This window comes from Dermacentor andersoni, chromosome 10 (genome assembly GCF_023375885.2).
Source record: "Dermacentor andersoni chromosome 10, qqDerAnde1_hic_scaffold, whole genome shotgun sequence".
Taxonomy (NCBI): domain Eukaryota; kingdom Metazoa; phylum Arthropoda; class Arachnida; order Ixodida; family Ixodidae; genus Dermacentor; species Dermacentor andersoni.
The window spans coordinates 50,361,730-50,382,546 of NC_092823.1; the positions used below are offsets into that span (position 1 = coordinate 50,361,730).

At 45.7% G+C, this 20,817-nt stretch overlaps 1 protein-coding gene across 1 annotated transcript in view; it reads right to left on the reverse strand.

Annotated features, from left to right (window-relative positions):
* Window positions 1–20,817, reverse strand: part of LOC126543740 (uncharacterized) — a 45,646-nt gene that overhangs the window by 8,557 nt on the left and 16,272 nt on the right. Inside the window, exons 4-5 of the mRNA XM_072284680.1 lie at window positions 8,709–8,837; window positions 2,250–2,377 (exon numbers count right to left, since the gene is read on the reverse strand). Of these exons, the coding sequence (XP_072140781.1) occupies window positions 2,250–2,377; window positions 8,709–8,837 (257 nt within the window). The remainder of the gene's footprint in view (window positions 1–2,249; window positions 2,378–8,708; window positions 8,838–20,817) is intronic.

A 20,817-nucleotide genomic window follows, 5' to 3' on the forward strand; every position in this document is an offset into this window, starting at 1 on the left:
AGTTAATTGGCGTTGTAGATTCGCTATTTATAATGGGTACATGTTATTTTCGCACGGAAAATATTTGGAGGGCGCTTAAACTTTTCTTTTGGGAGTGGAACGTGACAGCATTCAAAGATCCCTCACGGCCTGTCACGCTTGCCGGCAACCGCAGCTTTCTTGTGGATGCGCAGAGGCGAGTGGCCTATGGATGGTGTTGTTGCAAGGAACGGAATGGGCCGCACCGCTCTATGGATGGTAGAAACGCTAGAAAAGGGGTGTGCGTGTGAATTTCCGAGTAACAAGATTATGTTTTCTGGTATAGTGAAGTTACGATCTGATGCTATTATGTCTCTAGGCTGTGTTTAAATTGTACTTTTCAATTTTTCTGACCCATTTTAGTTTCAGGAATTTTATTAGTTCAATTCAGAAGAGTACGTGCTGTAGAAACGGCTTGATCCTTTGAATTTCCAGGCTCCCTTCCTAGCACCACAAGCACAATTTCCATGGACCACAATCAGATACATACCTCCTAGCAGAAGGTCGCAGACAACTTGGCCAACTGGGTCGGCCCTTGGTGCTAGATAGATAGATAGATAGATAGATAGATAGATAGATAGATAGATAGATAGATAGATAGATAGATAGATAGATAGATAGATAGATAGATAGATAGATAGATAGATAGATAGATAGATAGATAGATAGATAGATAGATAGATAGATAGATAGATAGATAGATAGATAGATAGATAGATAGATAGATAGATAGATAGATAGATAGATAGATAGATAGATAGATAGATAGATAGATAGATAGATAGATAGATAGATAGATAGATAGATAGATAGATAGATAGATAGATAGATAGATAGATAGATAGATAGATAGATAGATTTGTTCTCGCAGCTGAGCGATCGGTTCTGTGTAGCGCAAGTGTACTTCTTCCAAGTGAGTGGGGTGGGGGTAATTTATCTAGTTCAGACACATTGATGTCTTGATGAAATAGTCATCCGTTTTAGCAGCAACTGTGCAGTGTTACATTTAGTATCACGCGCTCGTTGGTTTGTAAATACCACTATGGTGTTCAACTGGACATGTCCTTTGGAATGAGCTGGTGGGTAATGTGGGAGAGAGCTGGGATCGGCACTCATCTTTCTTCGAATAATGATGTCGATCTGGTGTCATTGCTTGCCCGTCAGGTAATAACTTAGCCGGATAGAGCATGCTTGGTAGAAGTATATACCAAACAATGCTACGGGCTGGCTATCTTCATGCTCCTTAAATTTTAATGCCAATAGTTTGTGTGAGATATAGGGTGGAGCGTTATGTGATCTTGATTTTGCTTAGCCACTTTGATCCTTTTGAGGACTGGTGGATATCGAGACCAAGGATATATACTCCTTCTAACTAGTACATCCTGGGACCTAGCTTTTGCATGGTAGTGAGGTGCTCGCCCAACTGCTTCTCTCTCCTCTGTTTCACTCCAATTTAACAAATGACGTTTGCCACATACCATTCAGTACTTTCCAAAGCCATAGCAAAAAAATTTGTACAGAACATACAAATACTGCAAGAAAACTAACACTTTCTTGCTTTACTTCGTTTTACCAACATTCAACCAAACTAGGCTAAAATACTGCATAGATCGAGGCTGAAGTTTACGCCGGTTTAAAGTCCCATCTGGTAAGGTTATCAAACAAAAATTTCTGTATATGTATCTTGTGTCAATGTCGGTTAGTGAAAAACCAACGTTCCTTTGGCCGCATGTCGCTTCAACATTCAGTTTTGAGCCAGTGAGCTGGATTCTTACGCACTCAAATGAAATTCACCCAAAGCGTCGCAGCAACTTCAGTCATGAACACTTTGCCTCATGTTACCTTTAAACATACTATTGTCGCGAACTACAAAACCTTATTCTGCTTCTTTTCCTGATTGTCATTCATACTACTGGAATTGGTTCACGTGCTCGTTCTAGAAAACGACGCTGGTATAAGGAATATTACAAAGCTGGTCAGAATACCCCACGGGCTTACTCCTAAAGACATTTAACTTACAGCATAGTCAACTTTCTTGGACCCCTGCATTGAGGCTCACAGCGTAATCGATCTGTTCAACAGCTGTTACGGCATAAGTACTCAATATTTTTATACAAAAAAGCAATGCACCTCTAATATGATTTCTACAATGCAGGCTTTCTTTTATATAGTCCAGAAACGTGCATTATGAGTAAGCGCACCAAACTCCAATGCACTTTCACTGCGCTTACCTTTACCTCGTGTGAGGGCTGCTGCTTCGCTACTTGCGAAGCGACTGAAGAGAAACTCAAGGTGAAGGGTCGGGAATCTCAGAAGGATAGCGGCCTCGTGCCACTTAAAGAGTGATGTGTCGGCGCTTCTGCGACCGATAGCAGAGGGGTATATCGGACAAGCAGAAGCAACATCACTTGCTGCCCCATGCTTTTGTTTGGCTAAGAAAAGAAAATAAAGGTCGATATTTCATGGCACGTGTGTTTGGGATCTATAATTGTCGAGTAGCACAGCATGTTTGCTGTTATAGACATATCCGTCAATCAACATCACCTACAGCTAAAGTAAATATTTTCTGCTTTGAATCCTTGCCACATCTGAGAACGCATTGCGGGCGTTAAGATGTCGGTGCAGCAGCACATTCTGTTGTATTGACACAATATGTAGCCGTTTTATACACACGGTTCAGGAGTTTTGGTTTTTCTTAATTGAAAGAATCAATGAAACAATTTAGAAGATAAAGTACGCTCGAAGGAAGGTTGCTAGCCTACATGCTCTTTGATGACACAAACTCGTCAAGGTCAATGGCACGCTAATCTTTTTTATTGCGATTAGCATTCTTTGCCTACTTTCACGTTATGAGCCTATCTATCTGTCTGTCTGTCTGTCTGTCCGTCCGTCCGTCCGTCCGTCCGTCCGTCCGTCCGTCCGTCCGTCCGTCCGTCCGTCCGTCCGTCCGTCCGTCCGTCCGTCTGTCTGTCTGTCTGTCTGTCTGTCTGTCTGTCTGTCTGTCTGTCTGTCTGTCTGTCTGTCTGTCTGTCTGTCTGTCTGTCTGTCTGTCTGTCTGTCTGTCTGTCTGTCTGTCTGTCTGTCTGTCTGTCTGTCCCACATGTCAGTCCCACGAATTTTCTATCGGTCATTAGCGCAGCTGAGGCAAACACACTGACGCGCACACACCCACAACGTCAGCATCTCCTTCACCGAGGAGGAGAAATAGCGAATGCACGGACGAAGCTTCACCGTCTCGCTCGCTGAAAAAAGACGGCAATGGTAAGCCCACTCAGACATCAGGGCGTCGTGCGCGCAGTGGGGAAGGAGGCCAGAATGCGCGCACAAAGGCTAACGTATTTTTCTTGTTGCGGCCTCGTTGTCGTTTTTCAACGGTTATGGACAGCTTGGCATATTTTACACGTCCGGGCTTTCGCAGTGGCTTTGACGCCGCGACACCAAATATTCATCAGAGGTCAATAGCAGGAACACCGGACAGTCATCGTCATGCATTCGCTGTCATACTGTCGTCGTCATGCGGCGGTAGTGGTTCAATCATCATCATTCGAGCTTCGTCATCCGCTTGTCGTCTTGCGTACCGTATTCATCACGCCTTCGTCGTCCCAAAGTGTTTTTGAAACAGTCGGCGCCATGCCATCATCTTCATGCAGTCGTCTTCATTACAGTGTCATCACGCGGTCGTCGTTATACCAGCGTCATAAATTCATATTCGTCATGTCATTGTGATAATGACATTATCGGAAGAGGGCCTTAGTCCTCTCATCGATGTCGTTTTTTTTTGTAATCAAGCTATCGTCCTTTTGTCGCTATGCTAATGGCAGACCTTGTTAAGTGGGTATCATAGCAAGGCTACCCACAAAGATCGCGTACTCTTGACGCCTGCGGCAGAAAGGATGTTCCACATCAATCACCAAGTTTCGTGTGTTGTGGCGTTGGCTAATACTCCCAGGGTTAGTTCTATAAGTAACACATGAATACCCCAGGAAGTGGATGGAAAACGCCGCGGTAGCTCAATTGGTACAGCATAGCACGCGTAATGCGAAGACGTAGGATCGTTCCTCACCTGCGGCAAGTTGTTTTTTCATCCACTTCCATTGCCATTAATCTATAGTTTCATTATTTCAATTATTACGTACGAGTTGTTTCCCCTGTGTTGTCCTTGGTGTCTTTTTGTTGGCCCGTTATGACATGAATAACAAGAAGCGGGCCCCTTGCTTAACTCCGTTTTTTTTCGTTTCTATCTCTTGTGTATGTCCTCGCCGGACTTCGTATTATCACATTGCATGGGCAACGGAAATTGTGGAGTGGTTTCTGAAACCGCGCGGGACCCACCGATTACACTCAAATTGTCGACGAATGATATGTAGAAGCCGACGCACTTGACCCGCTGATCAGATTGCAACGATCGCCGACTGCGTCCGCCGGTATTATTGTGCTTTGACTGCAGCCCATTTTTGTGGGCACAGGTTCGCCCAACAAAAAGTTAGTTTCCTCATTCATAGTTTTGCTTCTGCCTTCTTCACTGTCGCTACTACGTGGCAATAAGAAAAAAAAAAAAACTAGCGGCACGGTTTTGAATAACTTCGAGTAATAATGTAAGCATACTCTTGTTTTCACTTTCCGAGTGTTTTATACCATGTAAGTTTTAGGGAAGCGCGACTGCGAGAATTGTGAAGTAGAAAGCCAATTGTTCAGTTAGTTGAATTGGTCACATATTCGATGCGTGTTCGCCGCGGCAAGTTATCGGCAATGTGAACGCTTAAATATTTATAGGTCATGAGGGTGGAAAGAACAGTGTTAATTTGGTAGGAAGACGTAGAAACAGCACTTCGGCGAGAAATTGTCATAATTTTACATTTATTACTTTGTTAGTTTCAATAACAATTGATTACACCATGAAGAGATGTCGACAAGGTCTGACTGAGGTGAGAGTGAACTGCCTCGCTTGGTTATTTTATGATAACAGTCATCATCAAAAGGCAGGCTGTTAGATGTTGACTCGTTCGTTCGATTACTAATATAGATAGTAAACAACAAAGGCCCAAGATCTGAGTATTGCGGCATATGAGAAGATAAAAGAAAATGAGAGATACGTACCGTGTTCGATTACTCAGAAAGCATTCAATCAAGGTAAGTATATAGAGATCAATATTAAGTCTGTTTAACTTCAGTAGGAGGAGACGGTGGCACACTGTAAGGTACTCTATTGTTTTCAGTTATGCTCCAAGTGATGTTTCCCGCGAGTCTTTTTAAATATTTTCCATTGCATGTGCGCAAATGCCATAAGAGAACCAATATACGTGCGAGTTGCTTGGTGTTATGTGTAAAAAAAAACGCTGAAAAAGAGCCTATGGTAGGCCCTTTTTTATTATGTCCATATCTTACAGAGACAGACAGAGAGTATATGTTGAAATAAAGGTTGGGAGTCTATCTGGGGACAACGGTAATTGGATGGGAGAAAGGCTAATGCCGGCTTACTTAGAAAGTTCCATGCGCGCAGATCCATTAAAACCTGTCTCCCTTTGATGCCACCGCGCGGCCTGTCCCTGTCCTCTAATTTCGTCACCACTTTAGGCAGGTTGTTTTTCACAGAATGTGTTTAGCCCTTCGCACCACTACAGGAGGTGACGGACACTCGGGGCCGCCACCCATGTGCAGACATATTTCATTTGCAGAGGTGATCGCGGTCAGTTGGCGGAATTACTTCCCTTTCACTTCTGTCATATGGCGATAATGTTGTCTGTATAGGTCTATTCTACTCAGGCCTTGCTGTGACTTTTACTTTTTGCAACGTCTACCCTACGGTATATATAGTCCTTTGGGAATAACGTCGTATGGATCAGGGTGGAACTGCCGTGGTGGCTTAACCATTATGGCGTGGCGCTGTTAAAGTTGCACTAAAGCGAAACAGCAAATGAGTTTAGACTAATAAAGGATTCTTTGAAAACCGTGCAGGCAGTCATTTCAAAATAATAGTTTATGAGGTGAGAAAATGAAAGTCGAAATATCAGTATTTGAATTTCACGCCGAAACCCCGATGCCGGTACGTCAGTGTGAGGTCAGGAACTCCAAAGTATGTTTTCAAATTTGGGCTGCGTTCGCTGAGTAAAGTTTCCCGAAACTTATGTTTACTATATGGTTTCTTTAGAACACAATGTTGGCAATCTGTACCGCTGTATAAGTAAGTCGGCCCTAGAAGATGTTATCAAAATCCATGACGTCACAGTGACCAGGTGCGGGAACTGCAAGGAGGTGTGGCCACCCTTCTTTCGTTCCTGTGGTTTCTATAGCTTGCCAAGAGCCTTATTGTGATGAGAATGGTGTTTTTAATGTCGTAGAAAAGTAATTTACATATGCTGAAGAAATCATTTTTCTCTTTAGGGCGCCTTCAAGTCAGAAGTAGCAGGATCGAACCCAAGCGAGCGCTGCTGCATTTTGAAAGGGACCGACATGCAAGAATCTGCTTCAATGTGCATTGAATGCACGGCAAAAAAAAAAAAAAAAAAAACCTAGGAGGTAAAATTATTCTGGAGTCGCCACAATGCGTGCTACATAATGAGATTGTGGTTTTGGTACCGTAAAATTGCCAACTTCGATTCTGAATCAGGCATCGTAGCCAGAAGGCAATATTTTTGGCGTTTCCGGAGGCAGCGTCGTTTCTGCACTCCAAAAAAAGTTTGCACCCTTTGTGGTGCATATCTGCCACACAACAATAATCGTCATCTGCCTTGATGAGTTTCCTTTCTTGAAAATGCTGCGCCCGCTACTTTCCTGTCGAGAATGCTATGTCATGCTTATAACGCGCATGCCGTGCGCTACTGGAAAGTACCGGGCTCCAGCGTTAAAGAAAGGAAACGCATCAAGGCGGATGACGATTTTGTGTGGCAGGTTTTCACTCCGAAGGGTGCAAACTTTTTTTAGAGTGTGTAGTATGTCTCGCTGTAGAAGATCAGTGGGGAGCCCACGGGTAACGGAGGTGTGAGCGAGCCGAGCCTCGCTTATCAGTTCGTGGGTCGGCTGGTTGCCGTGGTTTTCAGCATCGCCTGGTGTCAACTTGATTGTCATCTTGACACCTGTCTCTTCAGTCATAGTGAAGTGTGTCTTGTTACATTAGAGAATATTTTTTTATTAGGCACCCTCTTGTGCTTTTGTGTCGTAGCGCATGTCGCCAGATCCTGCGTTATGCGCGTAAGGAACTTCTAGTATATACTACATTGCTCTTTAGCTGATGAAATAAATTCTGCTTACATGTGACGGTCCCTTTGGATACAATGGTGACGAGGCGCCATAAAATAACCGTCATCGCTGTCCTTGCTAAATAGTGCAATACCTTGGAGAAAAGCTGTATTCTGTCGAGGAAAAGCATTCTCTATGCGTATAACATTAGCCCCTAGAGCTCAAATTGAGAATATGAATTGGTTATATAACGTATGGTCCGCAAACGTTCCTTGCAGTTCTGCGCACGATCTATCCATTGGGAGAATACTATCCTTGTGTAAGCCTGTTAGCGCGAAGATTAACCACTATCACAACTTGCTATAAGTCGCAAACGAAACTTCGCTTCTTATGTCGTCTTTGACAAACGTTTGCTTTCTTTATGGTCTACATGGTTTAATAAAACACTTGGATTCTCTCCTTTGTTTGCCTGCATGCCCATCCCTTAGGTTGCCGCAAAGCCAGCGAAACCAGAGCAGCTATATTGACCAGTTAACTTTGCGCTTGGCAGAATTTCAATGTGACCGATGCTTGCTGTTACACTTCTAAATGCGAAATGTACGCTCCACAAGTGCACTAAACTTCACGATGCATGATCAGATATCGGCTGTATCGTGACGCTGCAAGACAAAAATTATAGATATTTTTAAAGGAAAGCTTTACTGGCCGCGAACTTGCGATTTTGCTGTGGCGGTGCTCCGTGGAGGCACATGACGTCACAACGCGCGCCTCGCCGCGAATATTCCTTTCTCTCTCGTTCCCTAGTAACTACTGCGCATGCGCCACTAGTAGCATCGAGCCACAGGTGTTCCGCCGCTGCGCAGCCTCGCGCCTTTTAACCGCCGCCGTTTGGTATGACGTCACACCGCGTTCCTCGTCGTTGCGCTCGCCTCCGCTTGCTTCGCCAGCTGCGTCGCATGCCTGATAACATGTCGGAGGATTGAAAATGAGAGCTCGCGTGCGCCGGAAACACAGTTGAGGTGGCAGTATGGAAGGCGACAATTCTGATAAGCAGGAGGAGGCCTGGAATCGACATCGGAACGAGATGAAAAGGAAACGAATCGCCCAGGAAAAGACGAACAGCGCGCCGAACGCCTGGCTAAACGCCGCAACATAGCTAGACAGCCAAACTAACCTGCACTTGGAATCAAGATTAACCAAAGCTAACCATGCTATGCCTTAGCTTTCGCTACGTATATCCTGGCACAGCCGAGCTAAGCCACTGCCATTTTTTAGTCAGACTGCCCTGCTGTAAAATATACTTACATTCGCAGGCTAACAAAAATGGTATTTACAGTCGTGTTACTGCGTCGAGATGCTTTTATGTCTGATGTAACAGTAAATGTAATCTATTTCAAATTGCGGAACGCAGGTGGTGTAGGGTACAAAAAATACATAATGTTTTGTTTATCTACAGTAGAAAACTTTGATAATACGTGACGCTTCAATCTCGAATACATTGCTAATTTCGCGACCTCCAGGCATTGCAGAAATTTTTGCGGAAACCCACGACGTCCGTGATATTGTCGTTGTCCATGAGCACGGAAACGGGGTTGTCGGCGGTGTACTTTGGCCATTGCTTCCCCATTGGCAGCTGGGGCACCCTGCGCATGTAACAAAAATATATCACGTTCATTTTGCTGCCTCTCCTGTTATTTGACAATCTCAAGAACGTGAGAACGGTCGTACGGAAAGGACTAGCAACCTCAAAACGCGAACTACATTTACAGTTAATGCTCGCATCTTTCACGGGGCTTGCTTAATAAAGTGAGGTACGGCGATTAGAGAGGTACGCCTGAAAATAAGTATGCATGTAATGAATTCCGCATGCATGCTTGATAAGGGGAAGAATAGCTGACAATGCTTGAACGAAGCAAACGTTTGTTTGCGCCATTTTTACATGGTTTTCCACCACGGAAACAACAAAAGACAACGTGCTTTGTTCAGAAAGAGCACAGCTAACACGTAGTACAACATGGAAAATAAAAAATTATTGCACCGACTCTAATTAACGCGCTGCGCTTCGGTCATGTGTAGATCCTGCCTGCTTCTAGCTAATCATCATGGCTGTTATCTGAAGCTTGCCCAAGCTCAACTCCATACAGAGTAGGGTGATTTCTCGGATTCATATTATCCTGATCATTCCAGATGGTGAAATATTATTGCACTGCTAGCACAGACGAACTTGGCAAACACGTACTGCGTTTCAGATTACGTGACATTTATCAATGTGACTTCGAGCAGTAAAATTATATAACCTGGACATCTAGCTTCGTACTCTGTTTCAGAGCGACATTTTTAGTGAAAAACAGTAAATGAAGTCAGGTTCCTGAAGCATGACGGGTCATTGCTTCGTTGTACTGAGGTAGAGAAAGGCTGTTTTAACACTTGTGATGGCGCCCAAGAGACTTGGTAGTGCGTTTAGTGCTGCCTGATGAGGGGCTGAAAAATTTAGGTTCATTCGCAAAGGATAGATGGCACCTTTTCCTAACATTGGAGAAAAGCACAATGCTCTTTTCAGTCGCTAGTTGACCTTCCGAATTGACAATGCAACGAAGCGCACCTACCCAACGTCGCGCTGATGGAAATTGTGACGTATTCTTTGTTCAGTCACTGAACGTTAAATTATTTTTTAAATCATCACTGCTTCAACAGGTTTGCTCACGGGTAAATCTATCAATATTATCTGTTTATAAATGTGAAAGTTTCTATAAAGTGCAGCTTAATACTCAGATAGCTTGCCCCGCACACCAGGGAACCATAGATGAAAGAAAGTATACCATCACTCAAGGCTAGCCCACCTTCCTTACAGAGGCATATACAATGAAAAGAAACGAAGAAAACCAAGAAGGGAGCGGCACAGTGATGGAATAAGAGATGTGCTCAAAAGAGTGTCGCGTGCCTGCCCATTAGGAATTTCATGATATTGCAAAATTCTGGTAGATGGCGCCACCACCTGGCCGGTCTAAAATGCTGCTGTGCACGCTTCTGGTTCGCTATAATAGAACGCTGGTCGTCGCAGTTTTTCCGATGTTTATTGATTCAGACGTTATCATAAAGGAATGGGGTGGCAGGAAAATACATATAGACGTGCAGAAGATGAACGCTTGCGGCAACCGGTGTATAACTGCCTCACTGCATTGCGGGGCGCTCACTTATCGTGCTGATAGTTTATGTAGCCACATGCACAAATTAGACGAGCACAAAAAAAACCAGAAGACGGGGCAGTGTGGGGTTATTCTAAACTTCATGTTCGGCTTCAACTTCAACTTCATGTTCGGCTTCATGTTAGGCTAGCAAACGCTATGTTCTGTTTCCGGCCTAATCTGTCCACCCAGGACATTCTACGGCTGCAGAAGACAAGCAGCAATCACCACACTCCTAAATACGGTCTCTGCAACTGGGAAATGTCATCTGTGGAGTCATGTAATTACCTTGGCCTTTCACTTTTAAAGTAACCTTTCCTGGTCTTCTCATATTACGAACATCACGAGCGAACCCCATCGCATCCTTGGTTACTTCCGCCGCAACTTGCGTTTTGTACCACCATCCTTACAAATACTAACTTACCTAACTTTCGTCAGACCTAAGGTATAATGTGCATGCTCTGTTTGGGAACCACACCAGACAGTTCCTTCTAATACTCTGGAAGCAGTTCAAAATTGTGCAGCTAGTTTTATTTATTCTGATTATTCATACCACAATAGTGTGTCTTAGCTAAAATTGAGAGCAGGAATTTCCCATCTATATATATGGCGTCATGCTTTTAGATTGTGTCTTTATCAAAAATTTGATTATTCAGCTCCAAGTACTTCAGCTATCATTCCAGAGCCCCGTCAATCTTGCCGATTACGTCACGAAAAAACTGTGTACCTTTCCCCTACTCGAAATACTGCGCACCTTCATTCCTTTTTTGTGCAGACTGCCCGGGACTGGAATGAACTTTCCGCCTACACCGTGTGCCATTCCAATCCACATCATTTCAAGGCTGCCATTTAATCCACATATCCCTCATATGCCATACCCCACACCGGGGCCTTTGAGGTGTTAATAATAAATAATAAAGAATAAAAGAAGTAACTGAAAGCCTCAGCACACGCCAAATGAGTACTATCCTCGAACTGGACGTGAACGGGGCATTGTATATTGTTTCCTAAGACGCGGTGCTAAATCGTTCAAAACATACCAATTTATGATGAACGAAACGCAACTACGTCCGGCGACTTCCTGACGGGTCAAACAGTGATTAGGCGTTTGACACCTTGGGAGAGAAAATATACAAATTGCACAGATACGGTTGCTGCTCAATATTCGGATGAATGGCCTACCGAACACCTTGGGGAAAATCAGGGGTATACGCAACGCCAAATGCGCGCACCTTCTGCCCGTGTGGACGCCACAAAAATCCTTTCACAATATGCATTGTCAGCGGCCTTGGACATGAGTCCCTGGGGGTTAATCTAGCAGCGGGCACCGCTGCCCGATGAGCAAATTGCCCGGGCTATCCCAACGGATTCACGAGCCGCGGACTGCACAAACGAAGGCGTGCTGAAAGAGATACGCTGCAATCTTTAATTACACGCTAGGAAGGAGGTCCTATCCACCCCCGTACCCTAAGCTGAGCAGAGGAGAGGTCGTGGAGTTCCAGAAAGTACACACTGGCGCTTTCTAGCGTGGCGTAGTCTTGCATGCTATCTATCCCACAATTCTACAGTTGGCAAACTTTTATTCCTCCTTACTGCACGCTGAAATTGGAGGCGAGCAAGATGATGCAATTCTGTTAATGCGAAGTGTTTGCAATATTTGGATTTCTTATTCGTTCCATTGTCAAACGTTACATATTTTTTCCTTGATGCCCTTGCATTTCGACTTTTTTATTCCTTTTTTTTCGATAGCAATTGTATGGACACTCCAGGCGCATTCCTGACGTCGGCTCCACTGTCGCCGTGAGGTTCCGCATGAAGTCCAAAGGCGATAAAAATCGTCGCCTGGTGCTGTATGTGCGAGTGAAAGCATGCGACGGAGAGCTCGCGATCGCGGCTCAATCTCGTCTGCGAAGTGGGAAAGCGCGCCGTCTTCCGGTATGCGCAAGACTCCAGAGCCAGGTAGGTGGGGGGAGGGAAGGGGGGTGAGGCGTCGTCCTCCGGGTGGCCCGTGCGGTCGCGTCCGCCCGCTTACCCGGATTGGATCGCTGTATCTTGAACACAATCTGCGTCGGCGACAACGTCCACCGTGGATAGGGAGGGGGTGTTCTACACGGGGCGGCGCGTCGCGCCCGGGCCCCTGTGTCTTGAAAGCCATCTGCGACGTGTGCAGTCCGCCGGGCGCAAGGGGAACTGACGATCGCGGCTCAGTCTCGCGCACCATATATGGGGGAATGTGGAGAGGCACGGGAGGGAGGGGTAGTGGCTTCGGCTCCGCCAACAAATGCGTACCTTGCAGGCCAGCGCTGGGTCGCGTGCGCCGTATCTTGAAAGGGATTTGGAGACGGCTAATACGTTTGTGCGCGGTGTGTTGTAGCCGTTCTCGCGTTGAAGCGATAGACCGCTAGTCACTTCGCTCGGTGCTGCTGCCGGGCTTGCTCACAGTAGCGTTTTGGCAGCGACTGTCCGCGTCAATCAAATGCGATTTGTTCACGTTTACTTGCGCGCACTGACATGTTCGCTAATTCAGTTATTGAGCGAATGTTTTCTAGTTTACACGGCCGATATAGCAGCTTTTCAGACTTCGTATATCTGTGTACTAATTTGCTATCGTAATCGCTGCTTCGCCTTGCGGGTGAAACTGCAACTTTTTTTTTTTTACGTGCGTGTTAGTCGACCTTTTTTCTTTAGCGTTGACTTGGTTGGCATTCATTATGTTTATACACATTGGCCAGGTTTGTCGATCCCGGAGATTGTGCACTGTGTGCTGCAGTGTGCTTAATTTTCAACTAGTTTGACGCTAAAAAATGCCAGTGTTGTAGGTTTAATTACTCAGCGACATATCCTCGCTTCTTGTTTCATTGAGACCTACATTTATTGCCTTTTGCGACTTCCTACAACGGTATCGAGCGTTGAAAGGATTACTATTTTCCTAAGAGGCCAGGAAGATCCCACGCACCCTCGTGAAGTCACCAAAGAAGACCTTGTCTTTAAAATACTGACGCACATTTCGTTCGCTTCACAGGTAAGGAATATTTCCCCGAGCAAGTAGCGGGACTTCATGCTTAACATGTGCACCTGACTTTATTTCCAACTGGTGATTAGACTGGCGTGCCTCCGCTCAAGAATCTGGCTACTGCTCGGTGCCGGATGTTCTGCGCAGTCGTCGTTCTATCTGGCATCGCCTGTGTGACTGCCTGGGTGAGTGATTCAACGCCCTGCGTTGCCGGTAGTGACAGCGCCACCAAGAGCGCAAGATACTGCACCGGGAAGCTGCAAATCCACTCACTTCACATCACCGTGCTGGGATACGCCGCCACTTGATACTCAACCTCCGCTCATCGCTTTTTTAGGTAGGCTTCGCATTTGTCTTTCTAAACTGCCTAGCTGCAAATTTTCTGGCCGTCATTTCCTGCCATCGAGTATGCATTTCTGTATAAATGGGTGTAGACCTTTCCACGTATCGGTGCGTATCGTGCGCACATCGGATGTTATCTTCCTTCCTTGCTGGGGGCGTGAATTGCAATCATGACAATGGTTGCCTGGCGCGAGCGGTCTGTACCTCACAGCCCTTTTCCTAGGCCTTCCTCGCTTTTGTTGGCTATGTGTCTTGGGTTACTGTTTCTCTGCCTTGGTGGCGTGGAGGCTAACCCAGGACCTAAGATCAAGGTTGTACTGACATTTCTTAGGGAGCATAATGCCGAAACCACTGCTTCAGAGTGATATCAATCGAGAAATGAGCAGCATAAACGACCGCGTCAGCGCCGTGGAAGAAAGTATAGAGAACGTATCAAAACTTGACAACATTGATGCGGTGGCTGATTCAATCTGGAAGTCAAGGTTAACATAGAACAAAATAATTAAGCGTAAGGATGCAGAGGCAGTGGGTGGGTAACGCGTCAGACACACCACCGCAGACAGACCCCCGCTCATGCAGCGCTTTGTGTCCATATACGCTATCGGTCACCGCGCTTGCCGCAGGCTATAGGTGAACAGACGACAGCGCGCTCCTCTGGCGTTATCTCGTAGCGGTCGTCACCGCAGTGCCCGTATTGTGCGGCACTATGCTTTTTTATCACGCTTTCACGACACCCTCCTCCTCCGCTTTGCGCCTCTACAGGTTCACGTGCGCCGTCCTCATCTGCTCTCCTCCTCGCGCTCTCTTCGGTATTGATGTCCTTCATCTCCCACTGCCCTCCGCGTTTTCTGCTTCATCCTTCGCCGTGCTCATTTACTCTGTTACGCCAAAGGCCAACGTGAAAGAGAGGATCGGATGCCTAAGCGCTGCGTTCTAAAATGGCTGCCTTATATAAAGCAAGCACGCTGGAGGACCTGGAGACACCCAAAGTATACTTAGATTTTTCTCCAGTGGTGCAACTTGTGCAAAAGAAGCTGCGTGACTTCGCGAAAGAAAAATGGAAACCAAATGAACATTTTTCGTGCGCTTTACCAAACTACACGTGCGCAGCAGAAATTACCTGTGTAACCGTGCCTCGGACAAACAAACGGACATTAGAATAAAAGAACCACAGTAGGGCCAAACCGAATGACAGCATGTAAATAAAGGGACACTCAAGAGAAGAATGATATTTTTCTGCATCAGTAAATGATATTTCCACAAAACCAAAAACAGCACTCTTACCACGATAAGACTCTTGGTAAGCCAGGAATAGAGCAAGAACGAAAGATGGCTGGCTACGCCTCCTTGAAGTTCGGGCACCTACTCGCAGTGACGCTATGAATTTCGATGGCATCTTCTAGGGCCTACCTAATTATACAGCGGTACAGACTGACTACATTGTGTTCTATAGGAACCGAGTATTTAACGTGACATGTTTCGGAAACCTTTACTCAGCCAATTCGGCCTAAATGCGAAAACATACTTTGGAATCCCTGACGTCCGAAAGACGTACCGGTGTCGGGGTTTCGGTGCGAAATTCAAATACTGATACTTGACCTTCATTTTATCATCTAATAATCAAACTATTATCTTGAAATGACTGCCTGCAAGGGTCTCAAACAATGCTTTATTAGTCTAAACTGATTTATTCTTTTGCTTTGTCGTCCCTTTAAGCTGAACACGCAAACTCATCTCAGCCCGGTGTCACTGCTCTGGCGAACATTCGCACCATCTTCCCCAAACTTCACACATCGAAAGGAACCATTCATTCCACCTCATCAGATATCATTACTTGCTAGGACATGTGGATTCCAGATGACATCACTAGCAATAACCTCGTGCTCCCCTCATCGTTCGTAATTTTTCGCAAAGATAGGGCTGGTTCTAGAGTAGGTGGCGTGTTTATTCCAGTGAAAGAGGACTATCGGCCGTCTATCATAGCTGTGAACTCACCCCTAGAAGCCCTTTGGATCTCACAAAAATTTGGTCACTCAGGGTGGGTTTTAGATGTCTGCTATCGGCCCCCACAAAGCTGATCTGAGTTTACTGACGTATTTAGCGAAGCAGTCGAGCTAGTTACTAACATGTTCCTTAATCGCTTCCTAATAATACGCGGTTATTAAAACTAATCTACCATGGACACGTGAACATCATCTGTTAGTTTACGGATTAATCGGCTCGCACACCTTCGTTTTGTTGATTCTCGTCGTGATCATGGCCTCACGCAGCTAGTTAACGAACCCACGGCGGTAATCAGATTTTTGAGCTTGTATTCACAGACAATCCTGACATTGCCGAAATTTACGTTCTATAAATCATTAGTGACCGCAAAGTGGTGTTGCTTCTCGCTTCCATATGTGGACAAAACAAAAATTTAGTAACACAGCGGAGGACGCTTAAAGGGCCCATAAACCTCCCAAAGGTCAAAATTTAGTTGTGGTGTTGCTGCTGCGCACGGGTCATTTTTCGAAATGGTGCCGTAATAGCAGAGTTACACACGTTTGATGATCGAAACGCGGCCCTCGCTCGTTTGGCTCCTTCCTTCCCTACGCAATGTTCATCAGCTGCTCTCTCGTCATCACCGAGTGCGCCTCCAAATGTCACGTGACATACGTCATCGCCAACGCGCTTTTCGAAGCACGGTCCGTGCACGCCCGGTTACCGTGACTCCGCGCTTCTCGGCTAGCCGCTGTTGCTGCCGTACTGGCATGTCCTCCAGCGAAGCGTGCCGCTATGGACTCTGTGTTGCACGCACGTGTGTTGCACGCAGGGCATTGCACAGGGTATGACCGGTGTCACGTCGTTTCGTTTTTACAGTCGGTGCTTTTGCAGCAAGGCGCCGTACACGTATACCTTCTAGCCATCCCAAAACACTGTCAGACCCTGTTTGCGCAGCCAATCAGACCGCTAAGCACGACTGTGTTGGAACGCGAGCGATTTGGCGCTTGTGTTGTATGCTGTAGTCACCGATTCGCGAGCGCGCCCAAGCGTGCTACACGACGAGAAAGAGCACGGAGCGCGCGAACCTGCTAGCAGATTAACCGGAAGTCGTCGGCCCTTATTCGACCAATCCGCAGCCTCTGCTCCTGGTGACATCCCTAAATGCACCCTGGCACAGTGCCTAGAATACTTGGAAGTTTGATTATCCCCAAGCGGCGCGTATGAGAATCGCCGAAGCCGCTTGGCGGTGCTACCACTAGGTGGCGTGCTCGCCTGCTTAAACGTCAGGATGCCGCATGAAACTCATGCTTGTACCATCGACTGCTTGCATGGTGCTGGTTTTACGAATTTTATTTCGTGCAAATGCTGCCTTGAAGATACACGAAGAGTCGACGACAAAGTCAATGTTTTGTACCCGGCTGCAAAAGCGGGTACAAATCATGCAAGGAGAAGTTGTTGTTTGGTGTGCCGAAACAAGACGTATTTCAACAATGACATCGCAATATTCTAAGAGCAGACAGGCGTTTTGAGCGCAACACAGCTGAGCTGCACTTTGACATACAGTTCGTGTCTCGTCACTTCGAGCATACCATTGACGGCAAAAGTGCGCGCCTTGAGAGAACGAGGCCAGTCCTTCTGCCTGGCGCTGTTCCGACTGTTTCTTCTGGTGTGTCAGGCACACCAGGAAGAACTTACCAACAACATAACGAAGTTCTTTCTCTGACTAGGCTCGATTGTTTCACCAAGTCCCTGAATAAAGATAGGCTGTCAGCAAGCGAAAGAAGGAAACACCTGAAACTAGGGAAAACCACTTGAATGGCAATGGCTTATGTTGGATATATGGCATGTTCTCATTTGTGTCCTCGATCATGTAGAAAGCCAGCCTTTTAAAAGTAGAGTTGAATATGTTTGATTTAACTGGAAAAAATTCAATGTTCGCTGCATTTTTGTAATTTCTTCAATGTTTTAGTGTCACTTATTTGTTGAATAAAACTTTTGTAGCGAAGATTTGTTTTTTAATTGTAGAAGAAAAAGAGCCAGATGACAATTCAAGCAGATATACAGCTGTCCCCAGATAGTATTGCAACAGCTCGCTCGGCGCGAAGCGAACTTGTCAACTTTTATTTCTCATGTGCCGAGACCTCGGCAAAGGGCGTCACCTTTGATAGCGGCACCGCATCCCCATTTCAACTAAACGCCAGAAATTTAATTGAGCCAGCAAATGCAGTTGGGGCTCCTGGAATCCGTGCTGCATATCAGCATGCTAAAAAAGCAAGCAAAAGAAGCGCGAGATCCCATAACAATCTGCTGCAACTAAATTCACGGCGAAAAACGAAGAGATCGTTTTACAAAAGTCTTCATGCACATTGGCACCAGACAAAATTGGTGCAGAAAGAACGCACCGGAATTCAAAGGCAGGTCGGCAAACTCGGTCTATTTACTAGGCGGCGAGCAGACGTCATTGCAGCGCGCGGACGTGTAAGCGGCTGGCAGGGCCACCTGTACCTCTTTCCGACGCATCGCCAAAAGGCTTGAGAGTCGGTGGCGCGGTACGCACATTTCCCTATTCTAGACCCTGTAACCCCGCTGACGTGTGATGAGCGCTAGCGATACCGGAAAGGGCTAATGCCCTTAGAAAGACCCAGAGAGGAGCGCGGAATTCTTTTCAGAAGGAAAGCTGCACAACGCCATGTGTTTCAAGGTCATTCATCGCGTCGCAATGACCTTGAGCCGCCGGAGTAAGAGTGTTGCATGTGTGACGTCATGCCACGTGATCCGCTGCGGTGAGGCATCGCAGCTGCGCCCGCTGCGCTCACTCTGAAGGGGTTTGAATGCGGGGACACATAGGACACATGAGCGGAGAGCGCTGCGAAGTTTGCAACGGCACGCCGGTGCGAGACCGGTCGCAACGGCAGACCGGCGGCTGCCCCCTGCGTACAGCGGAGTATATATGATGGATTTGCCACATATGAAGTCCCGCACCGGCGAGCGGCAGCGGCCAATGAGAGCAGGGAAGACGCAACGTTACGAAGACGTTGCAGCTAACTCAGTAGCGCACCTCAATAAAACAAGGAAAACCAAAACCCACTGCAGGAACATGTTGCCAGCGTCATAACAAAGCTTGAGCTAAAATTAAACATCTTTAGTGACTCTTTTATTACGACAATTACGGCACACCAGAATGTACAGGGGAGCTTATTTATAATGAAATATGTTGGTAGCACACGTTACAAGAACGTGAATTGCCCACGTGTTTTCGATTTCTTCACGCGTATTCCAAAGAAGTGAAGAGCAGTGTAGTAACATTGAAAATAGGCTGAGCTTCGCCGAATCGCCACTGCCGGCGCCGTCGTAATTAAAAAATTACATTGTTTTCATGTTTCTGTATTGTCTCCAACTTGAAATATTTCAGTTCGAGAAGTAACCTAAAAGGCATGCGCTGTAGCTGTTCTGTTTCATGATCTTCATGAACACAAGTCCAGGACCCAACGGCATCAGCACTGAATGTCTAATGTTAATCGGTCAGCATTCAGCTCCCGTATATTGAACAAAATCATGGCAATCTATTGAGACAAGATGCGTACTGGAAGATTGGAAGTCAGGTTTTGTAGTATCTAAATCCGCTGAAATTTCCCTTCGATGCCTCTACAGGCCCGTCTCACTAACCTCAATTAGCTGTAAGTTACCAGAACATCTAAGAAATAAGCATATTATTTATATCATGAGAAGCCAAGAAACAAAGGCACCAAGGGAAACATAGGGGAAATTACTTGTACTTACGAAGTGAAATAAAGAAGTGATAAATTAATGGCAATGAAAGTGGGTGAAAAAACAAATAGCCGCAGGTGGGAAACAATCCCACGTCTTCGCATTATGCGTGCGATGCTCTATCAACGATGCTCAATCTTTCCATTCAGCGCTTCACTACTTTTTCGAACGTAAAGGCATCTTGCAATACTTTTTCATTTTGTATTCGCAAGTGCATGAGGTGCCTGTTGTACTTTATATAAGAAACTAAACAAAGCACAAAAGCTATCCACCTGATGCGCCCATTGTTTTGGGAAGTGTTGTCTAGATTGTAGGTCGAAAAAATATTTGTATTGAACTGTGCGTGCTGGCACTGTACCTTTATCTTATCTTTGTTTTGTTCTCCATGCTATACTTAACGTTGCATTCTCGTGTTTATTCGATTTCGGTATTTGCCTGCGTTGTCTATTTTTGTGATTCCCCTTTCAACCCCCCTCCAAAATGTAATGCCCTCCTGTGTCTTTAGTTTAGGATATTCAAATAAATCAATAATTAAATAAATAAATAATGACGTGGGAGTAGAGCGCAGGCGTTCTTTGCACTCTGGGATTCAAAGAGGATGGAAATTCAACCTGACCAACAGTAAAGATAAGCATGAAACGATTAGACTATTGGACGGAAACAAACCAGGCAAGAGATCAGTGGTGCCGGTGTTCTTATGGTCATAAGTTAGTGTTAATTATCTAGACAGATCGTTTGATAATGAAGAAAAAGATCAAGGAGAGATAGGGAAAAGCTGTACTGCAATACCTGAAATAAAAGCCCATAAACCTGAAGATGCTAGGTGACTACTACTCACCGCCCAGTTCTACAGGGGGATGCCGATCGAAAGTAATATTATCATCGTCATCATCATTGCCGTCGACAACGCTTTGAAGACGTTGCTGCTGAAGAAAGCTATAATGTAAACAGCCCTAATTTGCGTTACATGTGGCAACGAGAATGACGAAGACCCCTAAACAGGCTTGATAGGAACGGAGCCAATTTTAGACGTGGGCTCTCTAGATCACCTGATATTACTTGATTTTTGTGTGGAGACGCAATGACAATAACAAAGAGAACTTTATAGAGCGGGTGAAGAGAGCATAAAAGGTGTGCTTTCCTTTCTGCAACACGCGTGAATGTGCAGTCCGAGCTAATTCAGCGGAAGTAAACGATATTTTGAACCGGCATCGCTGGCCGAAAGGGTAAGGTTGACATGTCCCGTCGAAAGGACCCCGCGAAAGACATTTCATGTTGCAATGAAAGAAAGTTCCTATGCTCTCGCTCTCTTCAAAGCAGGTGCGATCTTTG